A 16,191-nucleotide genomic window follows, 5' to 3' on the forward strand; every position below is an offset into this window, starting at 1 on the left:
CAGAAGTCCTGGCCGGCCTGATGGGTGACAGTGGCCGCTCCCTGCCACCCTCTGTGGCACTGTGGTCACCTCACCACGTGGTCATGGGGGATGTGGGTGCGGGCCCTCACCTGCCAAGCAAGAGAGTGGCAGCTCCACAGCTTCTCTGGGCAACCTGTTCCAGTGCATCGTTGCCCTCTGACTAAAGGATTTCCTCCCAACATCCGATCTATATCTATCTCCCTTTTTGTTCAAGATTATACGCCACCTCCGAGCGCAGCTAATTCCCTCAGGCTTCCCTCGACACCTTTCCACTTGCCAGGGTAACATCCCAGATCTTATCTGAAAGGATACTTTTCCTTCCTGGCAGAGAAAGAATCGCTTCCATAGGAGATATCCCTTTCCCAATGGCTTTGTCAGTGTCCTCTTCCCTTCAAAGGGATCCCAGATGCCTGGCGTTGCTGCCCACTAGGTTCGGGCCGCAGGCCCCGTTCTCCTGTTAGCAGAGCGGCCAGGGGGCACAGTGCTCACCCAGATGATGGCTGAAGTCTTTTCATCCGTAGTCAGGAGTTGGACAGTTATTGTCACCTCTGTGAGTTCTGCCTGTTCTTAGAATCATAGAATCGTAGACTCAGAGATCCTCGAACCTTGGAGGAAGGCTGGAGAAGACCTCTGAGATCACCTAGACCAACTGTCCACCCCTCAGCAATATTGCCCACTAAGCCATGCCTAAACCATGCCTATTGCGTCGAGTTCTGGAGCCCCCAACACAAGAAGGAGATGGAGTTGTTGGGGCAGGGCCAGGGGAGGGCCACGAAGATGATCAGAGGGCTGGAGCAGCTCAGGGACGGGGACAGGCTGAGGGAGTTTTGGGTACTTCAGCATGGAGAAGAGAAGGCTGCGAGGAGACCTTCTGGCGGCCCGTCAGTACTGGAACGGGGGCTACGGAAAAGCTGGGGAGGGACGTTTCATGAGGGCATGTTGCGACAGGACGAGGGGAAATGGCTTGGAACTGGAAGAGGGTTGATTTGGACTGAATATTAGGAAGTAATGCGTTACTGTGAGGGTGGTGAGACACTGGAACGGGTTGCCCAAGGAGGCTGTGGATGCCCCCTCCCTGGAAGCATTCAAGGCCAGGCTGGATGGGGCCCTGGGCAGCCTGGTGTGGTGGTTGGCGTCCCTGCCTGCGGCGGGGGGGCTGGAACGAGATGGTGTGAAAGGTCCCTTCCAGCCCACAGCATTCTGTGATTTTAATTGCCTGGCATTCCTTAGTGTCCCCAGCTCCCCCGAGAGCGCTGCCACCAGGCTGAGCAGACCATCCACCTGCTCTCACCTCATGCAGGTGGTCTCTCTGCCGCCCTCGGATGGCAGCAGCAGGCTCGGGCACTCCGTGCGGCCCGAGACCTGAGGAGCTGTATTCCTGGGTAGGCACGCAGTTTGGGTAGGTGCGTTCTTTTTGGCAAGAGCTTTCTTCCTGGTGGAGGCCACGGCTAGGTTTGTTGTCGAGGAGGAAGCCAATAGGTGAGGTGGTCTCCTGAGTGGGGAGGGAGAGTCTGCCTTCCCTGCTCGCCGTGCCTGCGCCAACGGCTGTGCCACAGTCTGTCTGCTGGCTCTGTTCAGCCACGCTCCTGGTTGAGCACGGCCCCTGAGAGGAGCCTTTGTACGTTCAGGATTTGACCCTGTCACTCGTGGCTCCGCTCACAGCGCCTCAGAGCCCCTGTGCTCGCACTCTGTGAGGGGACTGCGGGTCCCTGCCTCTCCCTGAGCTGTTTCCCGCAGATTTCTTGCGATGGCTCGGCTCCGTCCTCATCCTCTTCCCCCGTTCCCATCTTCGTGGAAGTTTATTTCCTTACTAAATGCGCCGACATTCTCAGCCGTTTTCTCTGGTGAGCTTGTGACCACGGGCACCTGGCAGTGGCACAGATGGGTTCTGTGGCTGAACCACCAGTCCTCTCACAGGGCCTGGAGCAGCTGCAGGGCCTGTCGCAGGGCCTGTCACAAGCTCAGGGCCTGTCTCGAGGGCAGAAGCAAGCGCACGGCCCACGGCAGGGCTTAGAGCAACCACAGCACCCAGCGTAAGGGCTGGGGCAAGCACAGGGCCCGTCACAACGGCAGGGCCTGTCAGCAGGGTTGAAGCAGCTGCAGGCCTCGTCGTGACAGCTGGAGCAACTGCCGCCTGCGTTGGAGGGTTGGAGCGGTTGCAGGGCCTGCTGAGTTGTTGGCTCCAAAGGCGTCCAGGGATGGAGCACCCACGTCGTCTGTGGGCTGCCTATCCCAGCACCTCAGCACTCTCTCTGTGAAGAACTTGGTCCTGGCATCCACGCTAAGGCTTCCCTCCCTGAGCTTAGAAACGTTCCCCCTCAGACGTGGCAGCAGTGCCCACGTGCAGGAGGAAAGCCCAAGCTGTGACGCAGCTGGAAGCAGCCCTGGACCTGCCATGTACCCTGAAGACGGTGGCACCCCAAGCCCAGCACCGGGCTGCCCCTGCCAGTGCGGCCTGGGTTCTTGAGGAATGGGGGCCCTGTGCCCCGCTGGGGATGTGGCCCGAACGCAGCTCAGCCTGGACTGGGCCAGGTGAAGGGAGGTCTGGGGAGGAGACAACCGTGTTGTCAAGGTCCCTAACCTCTGCCCATGTCAGCAGAAGCGGGGAAGGATGAAACCGACAGCTGTCTGGGGGGGATCTCTGATCTTTATTGTGTTGGACTCTTGGGACCAGAGAAAGCAGGGGGGATGGGGAGGGGGGTATGACTGTTTGCCAAGGGTGGATGGCGATAGGTCAAGGGGGGATGGTTTTGAAGTAAGAAAGGGGAGGGCTTTGGGTGAGGGTCCGGGTCCGCCTTCAGCGCCTGGCCTGTCCCCTGCGTCGCGGCACTCTGGAAGCCCTTGGGGACCTCGAAGTGGCAGATCTTGTTGATCTGCGGGTGGCGCTCTGCTCCCTTGAGGCTGGCCTTCGCCTGCTGCCATGGCGTCTTCTTGGCCGGCTCTGGGAGCTCGGGTCCCGACGTTGCAGCGGGGAGCGGCTCCGTGTGCGGCTTCTTCCTGAACGCTGCCTGCGACGTCTTCTGCGTGCAGCTGCCGGAGACGCCCTGGAGGAGCCTGATGCCCTCCGCCTGGTGGCTGCGTGGGAGTCGCTCTCAGCACGTGGGGCTGCTGTTCGCCTGCTCCCACGGCGTCCTCGCAGCTGCTCAGGGGTAGCCCGGTCCTCCGATGAACGTGTGCCGTTTGTCCCCTGCTCCGTCTCAGGCACACTGGGCAGGTCGCTGTGCTCAGGCAGCTGGGAGCTCTGTGATGTCCCCAACGCTGCCTGGCTGTCGGGCATGGAGCCGAAGGTCTCAGGCTCCATGGAGCTGCTGGATGGACCCGGAGCCGGAGCCGTCTGGCTGGCAGTGCTGGGAGCGGCGAACTCAGCGTTGGCGCTGGAGGCTGTAAGGGGAGGCAGGAAGGTCGTGAGCCTGGAGCTGCAGCAGCAGCCCAGTGGGATCTGCCATCCCACTTGGGGCAGAGAGACTCTGGCAACGGTGGCCCGAGCACTTGCAGGCAGGCCTTGCCTGGCCCCAGCGCGGTGCCTCGCGGCTGATTGCCTCTTACCGGTAGCCAGGCCAGCACAGCTGTTGCACTCCCACATGTCTGTGGTGTTGCTCAAGTGGGAGCACTGTCGATGGGTGCCCTCAGCAGCACAGGAGCTGCACAGGATGAGCTCCCAGGGCCTGGGGAAGCAAAGAGGTTGTGGCTGTGAGGGCCGAGTGATCCAAGCCAGGGAGTTCCCGGCACAGCACGTCCCTGTTGCTCAGTGCTTGCTCCCCCAGCCTGCGGTGAGGCTGAGATCCCCCGCAGAGCCCCAGCGAGCTGCTGTGGTAACTCACCCCCTACTCTGTGCCTGCTCTCTGCCTCCGTGGTAAAGGCACTGGCTGGCATCGCAGCGGCTGTGCATCTCTAGAAGGGGTTCGTAGGACTCCTCGTCCTCCCACGATGCATCTCTACAAGAGAAGGGAAGGGAAGCGATGAGCCCCCAGTGTGCCCAGCATAAGACCCAAGGTTATCCCATCTCATCCACCCCATGTCCGCTTCCAGCTTCTCCACGAAGCTGGGGCACATGGTCATGCGACAGCCAAGGGCCATGGCTGCTGAGCCAGTCCCTGGGCAGGCCCAGCACTGCAGCCTTAACGTCAGCAGAACTGGGCAGGACACCAACCTTAATGGGATGTGGATCCCCATGTTGGACATCTCTTCACAGAAGAGAATGTAGTCTCGGCAGCCGGGGCACTCGAAGTACGCAGTGCCAGCACTCAAGGCCTGTTGCTGCAGGAGAAGCACAAGCAGGGTGAGCGTGAGCAGTGCCTGGTGCTGCTGAGCACCGAGCGTGCCTGCAGGGTGCGGGGTGGGCTCCTACCTGGATGCAGTCCCGGTGGAACCAGACGTGTTTGCAGGCTGGGCACACCATGGTGTGGTAGGACAAGCTGTCCCCCACAGGCTCCAAGCAGACGAGGCAGATGGTGCCTTGTGCTGGAGCTTCCTGAGTGGCCTGTTGAGGGCGGTGCTCCCAGCAGAAGGACCTGGGGGAAGACGGAAGGGATGGGCACGGTGAGAAGTGCTGCGAGGAGGGCAGGGGACCAGGAAGGAGCCCCCGGGCCCTGGCTCTGGCTCTGTCAGGCTGCTGGGAGGTGTAACCGCGGGTTCCTCCGTGGCTTGGCTGCTGCTGAGAGCCCTTACCTGTAGTCTCCAAAGTACTGGGTGATGCATTCGCCGTCCTTGGCACAGGGCAGATGGAAGCTGCGTGCACAGCCTCTCTCTGCGCATGTGACGGCAGCCCCCCTCTCGCCGCAAACACAGCATTGCTGGAAAGAGCAGAAGAGCCCCATGAGCGACAGGCTGAGGGCCTCCACGGCTGGCCCCACACCTCTGGGCAGGGCAGAGGATGTGGGCACTGCAGGGTGCCCCTCTGCAAAGCTGCCTGGCGGGCAGGGCTGATGTCGTATGGGCAGGACTTTGTCCTGGAGGCAGTTGGACATTGGGTCGAGAGTAAGCTGGAGTGAGCCCCTGCTGGCCCAAACCTGCCTGCTCTGTACAGGTCCTCACCTTCTTGTTTGCCTGCCTGACCTTGCGTGCGATGGCAGCAAGCGGGAGGACCTCAATTCCTGGTCTTGCTTTAGCCGTGATGTTGGCAGACGTCTGTAGGAGAGAAAGAGCTGATTAGGACGGAAGGACAGGGAGCATCCCCGGCAGGAATGTGGAAGGTGCCCATGGGGGAACTCACCAAGCAGAACTCATGGACACGAATCCCAGTCTCGAAAAGTGTGTGCCCGCAGATGTCCGGGTCGACATCTGCCTGGCCACACAGCGCACACACTGCAGAGGAGAGAGCAAATGCAAGCAGCGGTGAGCAGCTGGCGGGACCAGACGTCCCTGAGGGCTGTCCCCAGGGTCCTGCTCTGTGTCTGCCGTGCTGGCTGGAGGCGGTGGAGGGGAAGGGGCCACGGCAGGCCCCAGGCAGCCACAGCCCAAGCTGGGCCCCCTTGCCGAGGAGCAGAGGGGCCCAGCCCCATGCCTGCCTGGGAGCTCCTGCCTGCCCCTTCCTCCCCGCTCATCTCTCAGCCGCAGGCAGAGGCCCAGCGCCCCTCTGCCCAGCATCGGGAGCTGTGCACAGGGATGCTGTGCTCTCACCTGGCTCCTCCGAGCTGGAGGCCTTCCGCTTCCTATCGGACATGATGTGCGTTAACAGCGAGCACTGCGAGAGTCCCTGCTCTCTCCGCGCCTCGCCAGGCCGCACTGACGCTCGGGCTGAGCCCGGCAGCTATTGCTGTGCTCCAGGCTTCGCGCGTCACAATGGGCGCACTCTGACACGCACTGTGACATCACGGTCACCACGGCCTCGGTGGGGGTGTGGGTGGGGGCCCTCAAGCAAGAGGGTGGCAGCCGTTGCAGGCAGCACTGAGTGAGGACCCGGCGCTGCCGTGCAGCTGAGAGGAAGGACGGCCTCCCTCAACCTGCTGGCGCTGCTCCTCGCGGCAGATGCTGAAGTGCAGCTGTCCCTTGGCCACGCTTGCAGCCCGGCTTCCACGCCAGCACTTCTGATCTGAGTCCAGTCTTGGTTTCGGGAGGGTCTAGTAAAAGTTGCAAGTTAACGGCATATTTGGTGTCCAGTGTGTGTGGTGAGTGACTTTTTACGTGGTCTGATAGGGACAGGACATGGCGTAATCGAGCTTGAATCCAGAAGAGGAGATTAGATTAAGTCTTCGAGGAAATTCTTGACTCTGAGACTGGTGAGCCAGTGGCGCGGGCTGCCCAGAGGAGCTGTGGACGCCCCATCCGTGGTGATGTTCGAGGCCAGGCTGGATGGGGCCCTAATTGTAACCTTCCCCGGTGGCAACTGTGGCCATGGCAGGTGGTTGGGATTAGTTCAGCGTGTAAGGTCCCTTCCAACGCAAGTCTTTCTCTGATTCTTTGGTAACCAACTCTGCTGCTGTATTGCTGGCACGACCTTAGCGTCGTATCTGCAGTGTTTGTGTAAAGTGCAGAACTCCTCGATTCCACTTCTGTGTTGTAGGCAGCAGGGAAAGCGTCAATGATGCGCATCAAGACACATATGTGTCCTTCTCTTCAATGTGAAGCTGAGTTGAAGGAACGGAAGGAAAACCCCAAAACTTGATGTTTGTGAACTGTGAGCTGCCCAAGCATATTCCTTCTAGCGTGGCTTGAGCTTTCATGACCGCAGCTGAGCTCAGCTTTCAGCTCTCTCTTCCTTTGGTGCCTTTTTCACCGCAGTGACATTTGGGCTCTTTTTATTCTCTCTCCAGAGAGAAAACCTGCCTGCTCCCATTTCCCCAAACTTTTGTCGTTCCTCTGTATTTCTTAAATTTTAAGTTGCAGTTTTATTGTCTTATTTAACCCGAGTGTTTGTGCGTTCAAATACTTTTACTAGACAAGCATAAGTAAGTTCTGTTGGAGGTGAGGAATTCCGAGACTTTGAGGAGAAATGAAGTAAGCCCCTGACGCTCACACAGCAGTGATGAGTCGAGCCAGAGATGAAATGCAGGCTGGCATCATGCCTTGTGGAATGATGAGCATTTGTCTTCGGGTTTGTCCGGCTCAGAAGAAACATTTATCTCCACGCATCAAAGCTTGAACTGTTACGCAGTCGGTGGAGGGAAACTGGCCCACAGTTCCCTTCAAGTGTGCATCTAAACTCGGTCAGGAAATGTGTGTTGGGTGAGACGGAGATCCAGCCTGGCAGGGGATCCGCGTCCACGGCGAAAGACACGGGTGTTAGTAGAGTGTGCGCTGGCAGAGCATATTGAGCTCTGCTGTTTGCTCTGTAAGGCTGCTTGCCCCGTAAATTGTAGGTGAAAGGAGAGGTTTAAAGGGACTGGCAAGAGACAGTCCGAGAAGTACTGCTGTGGCTAGGCTACTAGCAGGCAGCTTGTTTGTATGCTTTCACAACATTTCCATATTTCTTAACGTACTAGCATTTTTCTAAGTTTGTTTTTGTGGAAAGGACAGTCTCCTCCACGGGGATCCCAATTCCCTGAAGCCAGAGTAGTCCCAGAAATAAGAAATGCTGCTCGGAATCTAAACTTGTCGAAGTCCTTTCAAGTTGGGCACCAGAAGTCCTGGCCGGCCTGATGGGTGACAGTGGCCGCTCCCTGCCACCCTCTGTGGCACTGTGGTCACCTCACCACGTGGTCATGGGGGATGTGGGTGCGGGCCCTCACCTGCCAAGCAAGAGAGTGGCAGCTCCACAGCTTCTCTGGGCAACCTGTTCCAGTGCATCGTTGCCCTCTGACTAAAGGATTTCCTCCCAACATCCGATCTATATCTATCTCCCTTTTTGTTCAAGATTATACGCCACCTCCGAGCGCAGCTAATTCCCTCAGGCTTCCCTCGACACCTTTCCACTTGCCGGGGTAACATCCCAGATCTTATCTGAAAGGATACTTTTCCTTCCTGGCAGAGAAAGAATCGCTTCCATAGGAGATATCCCTTTCCCAATGGCTTTGTCAGTGTCCTCTTCCCTTCAAAGGGATCCCAGATGCCTGGCGTTGCTGCCCACTAGGTTCGGGCCGCAGGCCCCGTTCTCCTGTTAGCAGAGCGGCCAGGGGGCACAGTGCTCACCCAGATGATGGCTGAAGTCTTTTCATCCGTAGTCAGGAGTTGGACAGTTATTGTCACCTCTGTGAGTTCTGCCTGTTCTTAGAATCATAGAATCGTAGACTCAGAGATCCTCGAATGTTGGAGGAAGGCTGGAGAAGACCTCTGAGATCACCTAGACCAACTGTCCACCCCTCAGCAATATTGCCCACTAAGCCATGCCTAAACCATGCCTATTGCGTCGAGTTCTGGAGCCCCCAACACAAGAAGGAGATGGAGTTGTTGGGGCAGGGCCAGGGGAGGGCCACGAAGATGATCAGAGGGCTGGAGCAGCTCAGGGACGGGGACAGGCTGAGGGAGTTTTGGGTACTTCAGCATGGAGAAGAGAAGGCTGCGAGGAGACCTTCTGGCGGCCCGTCAGTACTGGAACGGGGGCTACGGAAAAGCTGGGGAGGGACGTTTCATGAGGGCATGTTGCGACAGGACGAGGGGAAATGGCTTGGAACTGGAAGAGGGTTGATTTGGACTGAATATTAGGAAGTAATGCGTTACTGTGAGGGTGGTGAGACACTGGAACGGGTTGCCCAAGGAGGCTGTGGATGCCCCCTCCCTGGAAGCATTCAAGGCCAGGCTGGATGGGGCCCTGGGCAGCCTGGTGTGGTGGTTGGCGTCCCTGCCTGCGGCGGGGGGGCTGGAACGAGATGGTGTGAAAGGTCCCTTCCAGCCCACAGCATTCTGTGATTCTAATTGCCTGGCATTCCTTAGTGTCCCCAGCTCCCCCGAGAGCGCTGCCACCAGGCTGAGCAGACCATCCACCTGCTCTCACCTCATGCAGGTGGTCTCTCTGCCGCCCTCGGATGGCAGCAGCAGGCTCGGGCACTCCGTGCGGCCCGAGACCTGAGGAGCTGTATTCCTGGGTAGGCACGCAGTTTGGGTAGGTGCGTTCTTTTTGGCAAGAGCTTTCTTCCTGGTGGAGGCCACGGCTAGGTTTGTTGTCGAGGAGGAAGCCAATAGGTGAGGTGGTCTCCTGAGTGGGGAGGGAGAGTCTGCCTTCCCTGCTCGCCGTGCCTGCGCCAACGGCTGTGCCACAGTCTGTCTGCTGGCTCTGTTCAGCCACGCTCCTGGTTGAGCACGGCCCCTGAGAGGAGCCTTTGTACGTTCAGGATTTGACCCCGTCACTCGTGGCTCCGCTCACAGCGCCTCAGAGCCCCTGCGCTCGCACTCTGTGAGGGGACTGCGGGTCCCTGCCTCTCCCTGAGCTGTTTCCCGCAGATTTCTTGCGATGGCTCGGCTCCGTCCTCATCCTCTTCCCCCGTTCCCATCTTTGTGGGAGTTTATTTCCTTACTAAATGCGCCGACATTCTCAGCCGTTTTCTCTGGTGAGCTTGTGACCACGGGCACCTGGCAGTGGCACAGATGGGTTCTGTGGCTGAACCACCAGTCCTCTCACAGGGCCTGGAGCAGCTGCAGGGCCTGTCGCAGGGCCTGTCACAAGCTCAGGGCCTGTCTCGAGGGCAGAAGCAAGCGCACGGCCCACGGCAGGGCTTAGAGCAACCACAGCACCCAGCGTAAGGGCTGGGGCAAGCACAGGGCCCGTCACAACGGCAGGGCCTGTCAGCAGGGTTGAAGCAGCTGCAGGCCTCGTCGTGACAGCTGGAGCAACTGCCGCCTGCGTTGGAGGGTTGGAGCGGTTGCAGGGCCTGCTGAGTTGTCGTTGGCTCCAAAGGCGTCCAGGGATGGAGCACCCACGTCGTCTGTGGGCTGCCTATCCCAGCACCTCAGCACTCTCTCTGTGAAGAACTTGGTCCTGGCATCCACGCTAAGGCTTCCCTCCCTGAGCTTAGAAACGTTCCCCCTCAGACGTGGCAGCAGTGCCCACGTGCAGGAGGAAAGCCCAAGCTGTGACGCAGCTGGAAGCAGCCCTGGACCTGCCATGTACCCTGAAGACGGTGGCACCCCAAGCCCAGCACCGGGCTGCCCCTGCCAGTGCGGCCTGGGTTCTTGAGGAATGGGGGCCCTGTGCCCCGCTGGGGATGTGGCCCGAACGCAGCTCAGCCTGGACTGGGCCAGGTGAAGGGAGGTCTGGGGAGGAGACAACCGTGTTGTCAAGGTCCCTACCTCTGCCCATGTCAGCAGAAGCGGGGAAGGATGAAACCGACAGCTGTCTGGGGGGGATCTCTGATCTTTATTGTGTTGGACTCTTGGGACCAGAGAAAGCAGGGGGGATGGGGAGGGGGGTATGACTGTTTGCCAAGGGTGGATGGCGATAGGTCAAGGGGGGATGGTTTTGAAGTAAGAAAGGGGAGGGCTTTGGGTGAGGGTCCGGGTCCGCCTTCAGCGCCTGGCCTGTCCCCTGCGTCGCGGCACTCTGGAAGCCCTTGGGGACCTCGAAGTGGCAGATCTTGTTGATCTGCGGGTGGCGCTCTGCTCCCTTGAGGCTGGCCTTCGCCTGCTGCCATGGCGTCTTCTTGGCCGGCTCTGGGAGCTCGGGTCCCGACGTTGCAGCGGGGAGCGGCTCCGTGTGCGGCTTCTTCCTGAACGCTGCCTGCGACGTCTTCTGCGTGCAGCTGCCGGAGACGCCCTGGAGGAGCCTGATGCCCTCCGCCTGGTGGCTGCGTGGGAGTCGCTCTCAGCACGTGGGGCTGCTGTTCGCCTGCTCCCACGGCGTCCTCGCAGCTGCTCAGGGGTAGCCCGGTCCTCCGATGAACGTGTGCCGTTTGTCCCCTGCTCCGTCTCAGGCACACTGGGCAGGTCGCTGTGCTCAGGCAGCTGGGAGCTCTGTGATGTCCCCAACGCTGCCTGGCTGTCGGGCATGGAGCCGAAGGTCTCAGGCTCCATGGAGCTGCTGGATGGACCCGGAGCCGGAGCCGTCTGGCTGGCAGTGCTGGGAGCGGCGAACTCAGCGTTGGCGCTGGAGGCTGTAAGGGGAGGCAGGAAGGTCGTGAGCCTGGAGCTGCAGCAGCAGCCCAGTGGGATCTGCCATCCCACTTGGGGCAGAGAGACTCTGGCAACGGTGGCCCGAGCACTTGCAGGCAGGCCTTGCCTGGCCCCAGCGCGGTGCCTCGCGGCTGATTGCCTCTTACCGGTAGCCAGGCCAGCACAGCTGTTGCACTCCCACATGTCTGTGGTGTTGCTCAAGTGGGAGCACTGTCGATGGGTGCCCTCAGCAGCACAGGAGCTGCACAGGATGAGCTCCCAGGGCCTGGGGAAGCAAAGAGGTTGTGGCTGTGAGGGCCGAGTGATCCAAGCCAGGGAGTTCCCGGCACAGCACGTCCCTGTTGCTCAGTGCTTGCTCCCCCAGCCTGCGGTGAGGCTGAGATCCCCCGCAGAGCCCCAGCGAGCTGCTGTGGTAACTCACCCCCTACTCTGTGCCTGCTCTCTGCCTCCGTGGTAAAGGCACTGGCTGGCATCGCAGCGGCTGTGCATCTCTAGAAGGGGTTCGTAGGACTCCTCGTCCTCCCACGATGCATCTCTACAAGAGAAGGGAAGGGAAGCGATGAGCCCCCAGTGTGCCCAGCATAAGACCCAAGGTTATCCCATCTCATCCACCCCATGTCCGCTTCCAGCTTCTCCACGAAGCTGGGGCACATGGTCATGCGACAGCCAAGGGCCATGGCTGCTGAGCCAGTCCCTGGGCAGGCCCAGCACTGCAGCCTTAACGTCAGCAGAACTGGGCAGGACACCAACCTTAATGGGATGTGGATCCCCATGTTGGACATCTCTTCACAGAAGAGAATGTAGTCTCGGCAGCCGGGGCACTCGAAGTACGCAGTGCCAGCACTCAAGGCCTGTTGCTGCAGGAGAAGCACAAGCAGGGTGAGCGTGAGCAGTGCCTGGTGCTGCTGAGCACCGAGCGTGCCTGCAGGGTGCGGGGTGGGCTCCTACCTGGATGCAGTCCCGGTGGAACCAGACGTGTTTGCAGGCTGGGCACACCATGGTGTGGTAGGACAAGCTGTCCCCCACAGGCTCCAAGCAGACGAGGCAGATGGTGCCTTGTGCTGGAGCTTCCTGAGTGGCCTGTTGAGGGCGGTGCTCCCAGCAGAAGGACCTGGGGGAAGACGGAAGGGATGGGCACGGTGAGAAGTGCTGCGAGGAGGGCAGGGGACCAGGAAGGAGCCCCCGGGCCCTGGCTCTGGCTCTGTCAGGCTGCTGGGAGGTGTAACCGCGGGTTCCTCCGTGGCTTGGCTGCTGCTGAGAGCCCTTACCTGTAGTCTCCAAAGTACTGGGTGATGCATTCGCCGTCCTTGGCACAGGGCAGATGGAAGCTGCGTGCACAGCCTCTCTCTGCGCATGTGACGGCAGCCCCCCTCTCGCCGCAAACACAGCATTGCTGGAAAGAGCAGAAGAGCCCCATGAGCGACAGGCTGAGGGCCTCCACGGCTGGCCCCACACCTCTGGGCAGGGCAGAGGATGTGGGCACTGCAGGGTGCCCCTCTGCAAAGCTGCCTGGCGGGCAGGGCTGATGTCGTATGGGCAGGACTTTGTCCTGGAGGCAGTTGGACATTGGGTCGAGAGTAAGCTGGAGTGAGCCCCTGCTGGCCCAAACCTGCCTGCTCTGTACAGGTCCTCACCTTCTTGTTTGCCTGCCTGACCTTGCGTGCGATGGCAGCAAGCGGGAGGACCTCAATTCCTGGTCTTGCTTTAGCCGTGATGTTGGCAGACGTCTGTAGGAGAGAAAGAGCTGATTAGGACGGAAGGACAGGGAGCATCCCCGGCAGGAATGTGGAAGGTGCCCATGGGGGAACTCACCAAGCAGAACTCATGGACACGAATCCCAGTCTCGAAAAGTGTGTGCCCGCAGATGTCCGGGTCGACATCTGCCTGGCCACACAGCGCACACACTGCAGAGGAGAGAGCAAATGCAAGCAGCGGTGAGCAGCTGGCGGGACCAGACGTCCCTGAGGGCTGTCCCCAGGGTCCTGCTCTGTGTCTGCCGTGCTGGCTGGAGGCGGTGGAGGGGAAGGGGCCACGGCAGGCCCCAGGCAGCCACAGCCCAAGCTGGGCCCCCTTGCCGAGGAGCAGAGGGGCCCAGCCCCATGCCTGCCTGGGAGCTCCTGCCTGCCCCTTCCTCCCCGCTCATCTCTCAGCCGCAGGCAGAGGCCCAGCACCCCTCTGCCCAGCATCGGGAGCTGTGCACAGGGATGCTGTGCTCTCACCTGGCTCCTCCGAGCTGGAGGCCTTCCGCTTCCTATCGGACATGATGTGCGTTAACAGCGAGCACTGCGAGAGTCCCTGCTCTCTCCGCGCCTCGCCAGGCCGCACTGACGCTCGGGCTGAGCCCGGCAGCTATTGCTGTGCTCCAGGCTTCGCGCGTCACAATGGGCGCACTCTGACACGCACTGTGACATCACGGTCACCACGGCCTCGGTGGGGGTGTGGGTGGGGGCCCTCAAGCAAGAGGGTGGCAGCCGTTGCAGGCAGCACTGAGTGAGGACCCGGCGCTGCCGTGCAGCTGAGAGGAAGGACGGCCTCCCTCAACCTGCTGGCGCTGCTCCTCGCGGCAGATGCTGAAGTGCAGCTGTCCCTTGGCCACGCTTGCAGCCCGGCTTCCACGCCAGCACTTCTGATCTGAGTCCAGTCTTGGTTTCGGGAGGGTCTAGTAAAAGTTGCAAGTTAACGGCATATTTGGTGTCCAGTGTGTGTGGTGAGTGACTTTTTACGTGGTCTGATAGGGACAGGACATGGCGTAATCGAGCTTGAATCCAGAAGAGGAGATTAGATTAAGTCTTCGAGGAAATTCTTGACTCTGAGACTGGTGAGCCAGTGGCGCGGGCTGCCCAGAGGAGCTGTGGACGCCCCATCCGTGGTGATGTTCGAGGCCAGGCTGGATGGGGCCCTAATTGTAACCTTCCCCGGTGGCAACTGTGGCCATGGCAGGTGGTTGGGATTAGTTCAGCGTGTAAGGTCCCTTCCAACGCAAGTCTTTCTCTGATTCTTTGGTAACCAACTCTGCTGCTGTATTGCTGGCACGACCTTAGCGTCGTATCTGCAGTGTTTGTGTAAAGTGCAGAACTCCTCGATTCCACTTCTGTGTTGTAGGCAGCAGGGAAAGCGTCAATGATGCGCATCAAGACACATATGTGTCCTTCTCTTCAATGTGAAGCTGAGTTGAAGGAACGGAAGGAAAACCCCAAAACTTGATGTTTGTGAACTGTGAGCTGCCCAAGCATATTCCTTCTAGCGTGGCTTGAGCTTTCATGACCGCAGCTGAGCTCAGCTTTCAGCTCTCTCTTCCTTTGGTGCCTTTTTCACCGCAGTGACATTTGGGCTCTTTTTATTCTCTCTCCAGAGAGAAAACCTGCCTGCTCCCATTTCCCCAAACTTTTGTCGTTCCTCTGTATTTCTTAAATTTTAAGTTGCAGTTTTATTGTCTTATTTAACCCGAGTGTTTGTGCGTTCAAATACTTTTACTAGACAAGCATAAGTAAGTTCTGTTGGAGGTGAGGAATTCCGAGACTTTGAGGAGAAATGAAGTAAGCCCCTGACGCTCACACAGCAGTGATGAGTCGAGCCAGAGATGAAATGCAGGCTGGCATCATGCCTTGTGGAATGATGAGCATTTGTCTTCGGGTTTGTCCGGCTCAGAAGAAACATTTATCTCCACGCATCAAAGCTTGAACTGTTACGCAGTCGGTGGAGGGAAACTGGCCCACAGTTCCCTTCAAGTGTGCATCTAAACTCGGTCAGGAAATGTGTGTTGGGTGAGACGGAGATCCAGCCTGGCAGGGGATCCGCGTCCACGGCGAAAGACACGGGTGTTAGTAGAGTGTGCGCTGGCAGAGCATATTGAGCTCTGCTGTTTGCTCTGTAAGGCTGCTTGCCCCGTAAATTGTAGGTGAAAGGAGAGGTTTAAAGGGACTGGCAAGAGACAGTCCGAGAAGTACTGCTGTGGCTAGGCTACTAGCAGGCAGCTTGTTTGTATGCTTTCACAACATTTCCATATTTCTTAACGTACTAGCATTTTTCTAAGTTTGTTTTTGTGGAAAGGACAGTCTCCTCCACGGGGATCCCAATTCCCTGAAGCCAGAGTAGTCCCAGAAATAAGAAATGCTGCTCGGAATCTAAACTTGTCGAAGTCCTTTCAAGTTGGGCACCAGAAGTCCTGGCCGGCCTGATGGGTGACAGTGGCCGCTCCCTGCCACCCTCTGTGGCACTGTGGTCACCTCACCACGTGGTCATGGGGGATGTGGGTGCGGGCCCTCACCTGCCAAGCAAGAGAGTGGCAGCTCCACAGCTTCTCTGGGCAACCTGTTCCAGTGCATCGTTGCCCTCTGACTAAAGGATTTCCTCCCAACATCCGATCTATATCTATCTCCCTTTTTGTTCAAGATTATACGCCACCTCCGAGCGCAGCTAATTCCCTCAGGCTTCCCTCGACACCTTTCCACTTGCCGGGGTAACATCCCAGATCTTATCTGAAAGGATACTTTTCCTTCCTGGCAGAGAAAGAATCGCTTCCATAGGAGATATCCCTTTCCCAATGGCTTTGTCAGTGTCCTCTTCCCTTCAAAGGGATCCCAGATGCCTGGCGTTGCTGCCCACTAGGTTCGGGCCGCAGGCCCCGTTCTCCTGTTAGCAGAGCGGCCAGGGGGCACAGTGCTCACCCAGATGATGGCTGAAGTCTTTTCATCCGTAGTCAGGAGTTGGACAGTTATTGTCACCTCTGTGAGTTCTGCCTGTTCTTAGAATCATAGAATCGTAGACTCAGAGATCCTCGAATGTTGGAGGAAGGCTGGAGAAGACCTCTGAGATCACCTAGACCAACTGTCCACCCCTCAGCAATATTGCCCACTAAGCCATGCCTAAACCATGCCTATTGCGTCGAGTTCTGGAGCCCCCAACACAAGAAGGAGATGGAGTTGTTGGGGCAGGGCCAGGGGAGGGCCACGAAGATGATCAGAGGGCTGGAGCAGCTCAGGGACGGGGACAGGCTGAGGGAGTTTTGGGTACTTCAGCATGGAGAAGAGAAGGCTGCGAGGAGACCTTCTGGCGGCCCGTCAGTACTGGAACGGGGGCTACGGAAAAGCTGGGGAGGGACGTTTCATGAGGGCATGTTGCGACAGGACGAGGGGAAATGGCTTGGAACTGGAAGAGGGTTGATTTGGACTGAATATTAGGAAGTAATGC

General features: G+C 58.9%; 3 protein-coding genes across 6 annotated transcripts in view; 1 reads left to right on the forward strand and 2 right to left on the reverse strand.

The window, feature by feature from the left end:
- CHCHD3 (coiled-coil-helix-coiled-coil-helix domain containing 3) overlaps positions 1-16,191 on the forward strand; it is a 209,662-nt gene that overhangs the window by 64,350 nt on the left and 129,121 nt on the right. The window lies entirely within an intron of this gene.
- On the reverse strand, positions 2,660-5,784 carry LOC107054205 (pre-mRNA-splicing factor CWC22 homolog). The gene is made up of 9 exons (XM_040663723.1): positions 5,641-5,784; positions 5,234-5,325; positions 5,056-5,148; positions 4,690-4,814; positions 4,370-4,532; positions 4,172-4,278; positions 3,843-3,956; positions 3,568-3,686; positions 2,660-3,402 (listed from the first exon to the last, which is right to left on the reverse strand). The coding sequence occupies exons 1-9, from the start codon at positions 5,681-5,683 to the stop codon at positions 2,819-2,821; spliced, it is 1,440 nt and encodes a 479-aa protein (XP_040519657.1). The 5' UTR covers positions 5,684-5,784; the 3' UTR covers positions 2,660-2,818.
- On the reverse strand, positions 10,216-13,364 carry LOC101748467 (G2/M phase-specific E3 ubiquitin-protein ligase-like). The gene is made up of 9 exons (XM_040663713.1): positions 13,221-13,364; positions 12,814-12,905; positions 12,636-12,728; positions 12,270-12,394; positions 11,950-12,112; positions 11,752-11,858; positions 11,423-11,536; positions 11,148-11,266; positions 10,216-10,982 (listed from the first exon to the last, which is right to left on the reverse strand). Exons 1-9 carry the CDS (start codon positions 13,261-13,263, stop codon positions 10,399-10,401), a joined length of 1,440 nt encoding a protein of 479 aa, XP_040519647.1. The 5' UTR covers positions 13,264-13,364; the 3' UTR covers positions 10,216-10,398.

This window comes from Gallus gallus, chromosome 1 (assembly GCF_016699485.2).
Source record: "Gallus gallus isolate bGalGal1 chromosome 1, bGalGal1.mat.broiler.GRCg7b, whole genome shotgun sequence".
NCBI lineage: Eukaryota > Metazoa > Chordata > Aves > Galliformes > Phasianidae > Gallus > Gallus gallus.

What these genes read in the sequence shown, in the direction of transcription:
- LOC107054205 (XM_040663723.1), bottom strand. Translation starts at nt 5,683, where the DNA reads ATGTCCGATAGGAAGCGGAAGGCCTCCAGCTCGGAGGAGCCAG. An exon ending in CTCCAGCTCGGAGGAGCCAG is followed by an intron (nt 5,326 to 5,640) that starts GTGAGAGCACAG and finishes TCTCCTCTGCAG; the next exon opens with TGTGTGCGCTGTGTGGCCAG. An exon ending in CAGTACTTTGGAGACTACAG is followed by an intron (nt 4,533 to 4,689) that starts GTAAGGGCTCTC and finishes GTCTTCCCCCAG; the next exon opens with GTCCTTCTGCTGGGAGCACC.
- LOC101748467 (XM_040663713.1), bottom strand. Translation starts at nt 13,263, where the DNA reads ATGTCCGATAGGAAGCGGAAGGCCTCCAGCTCGGAGGAGCCAG. An exon ending in TCAGGCAGGCAAACAAGAAG is followed by an intron (nt 12,395 to 12,635) that starts GTGAGGACCTGT and finishes TGCTCTTTCCAG; the next exon opens with CAATGCTGTGTTTGCGGCGA. An exon ending in CAGTACTTTGGAGACTACAG is followed by an intron (nt 12,113 to 12,269) that starts GTAAGGGCTCTC and finishes GTCTTCCCCCAG; the next exon opens with GTCCTTCTGCTGGGAGCACC.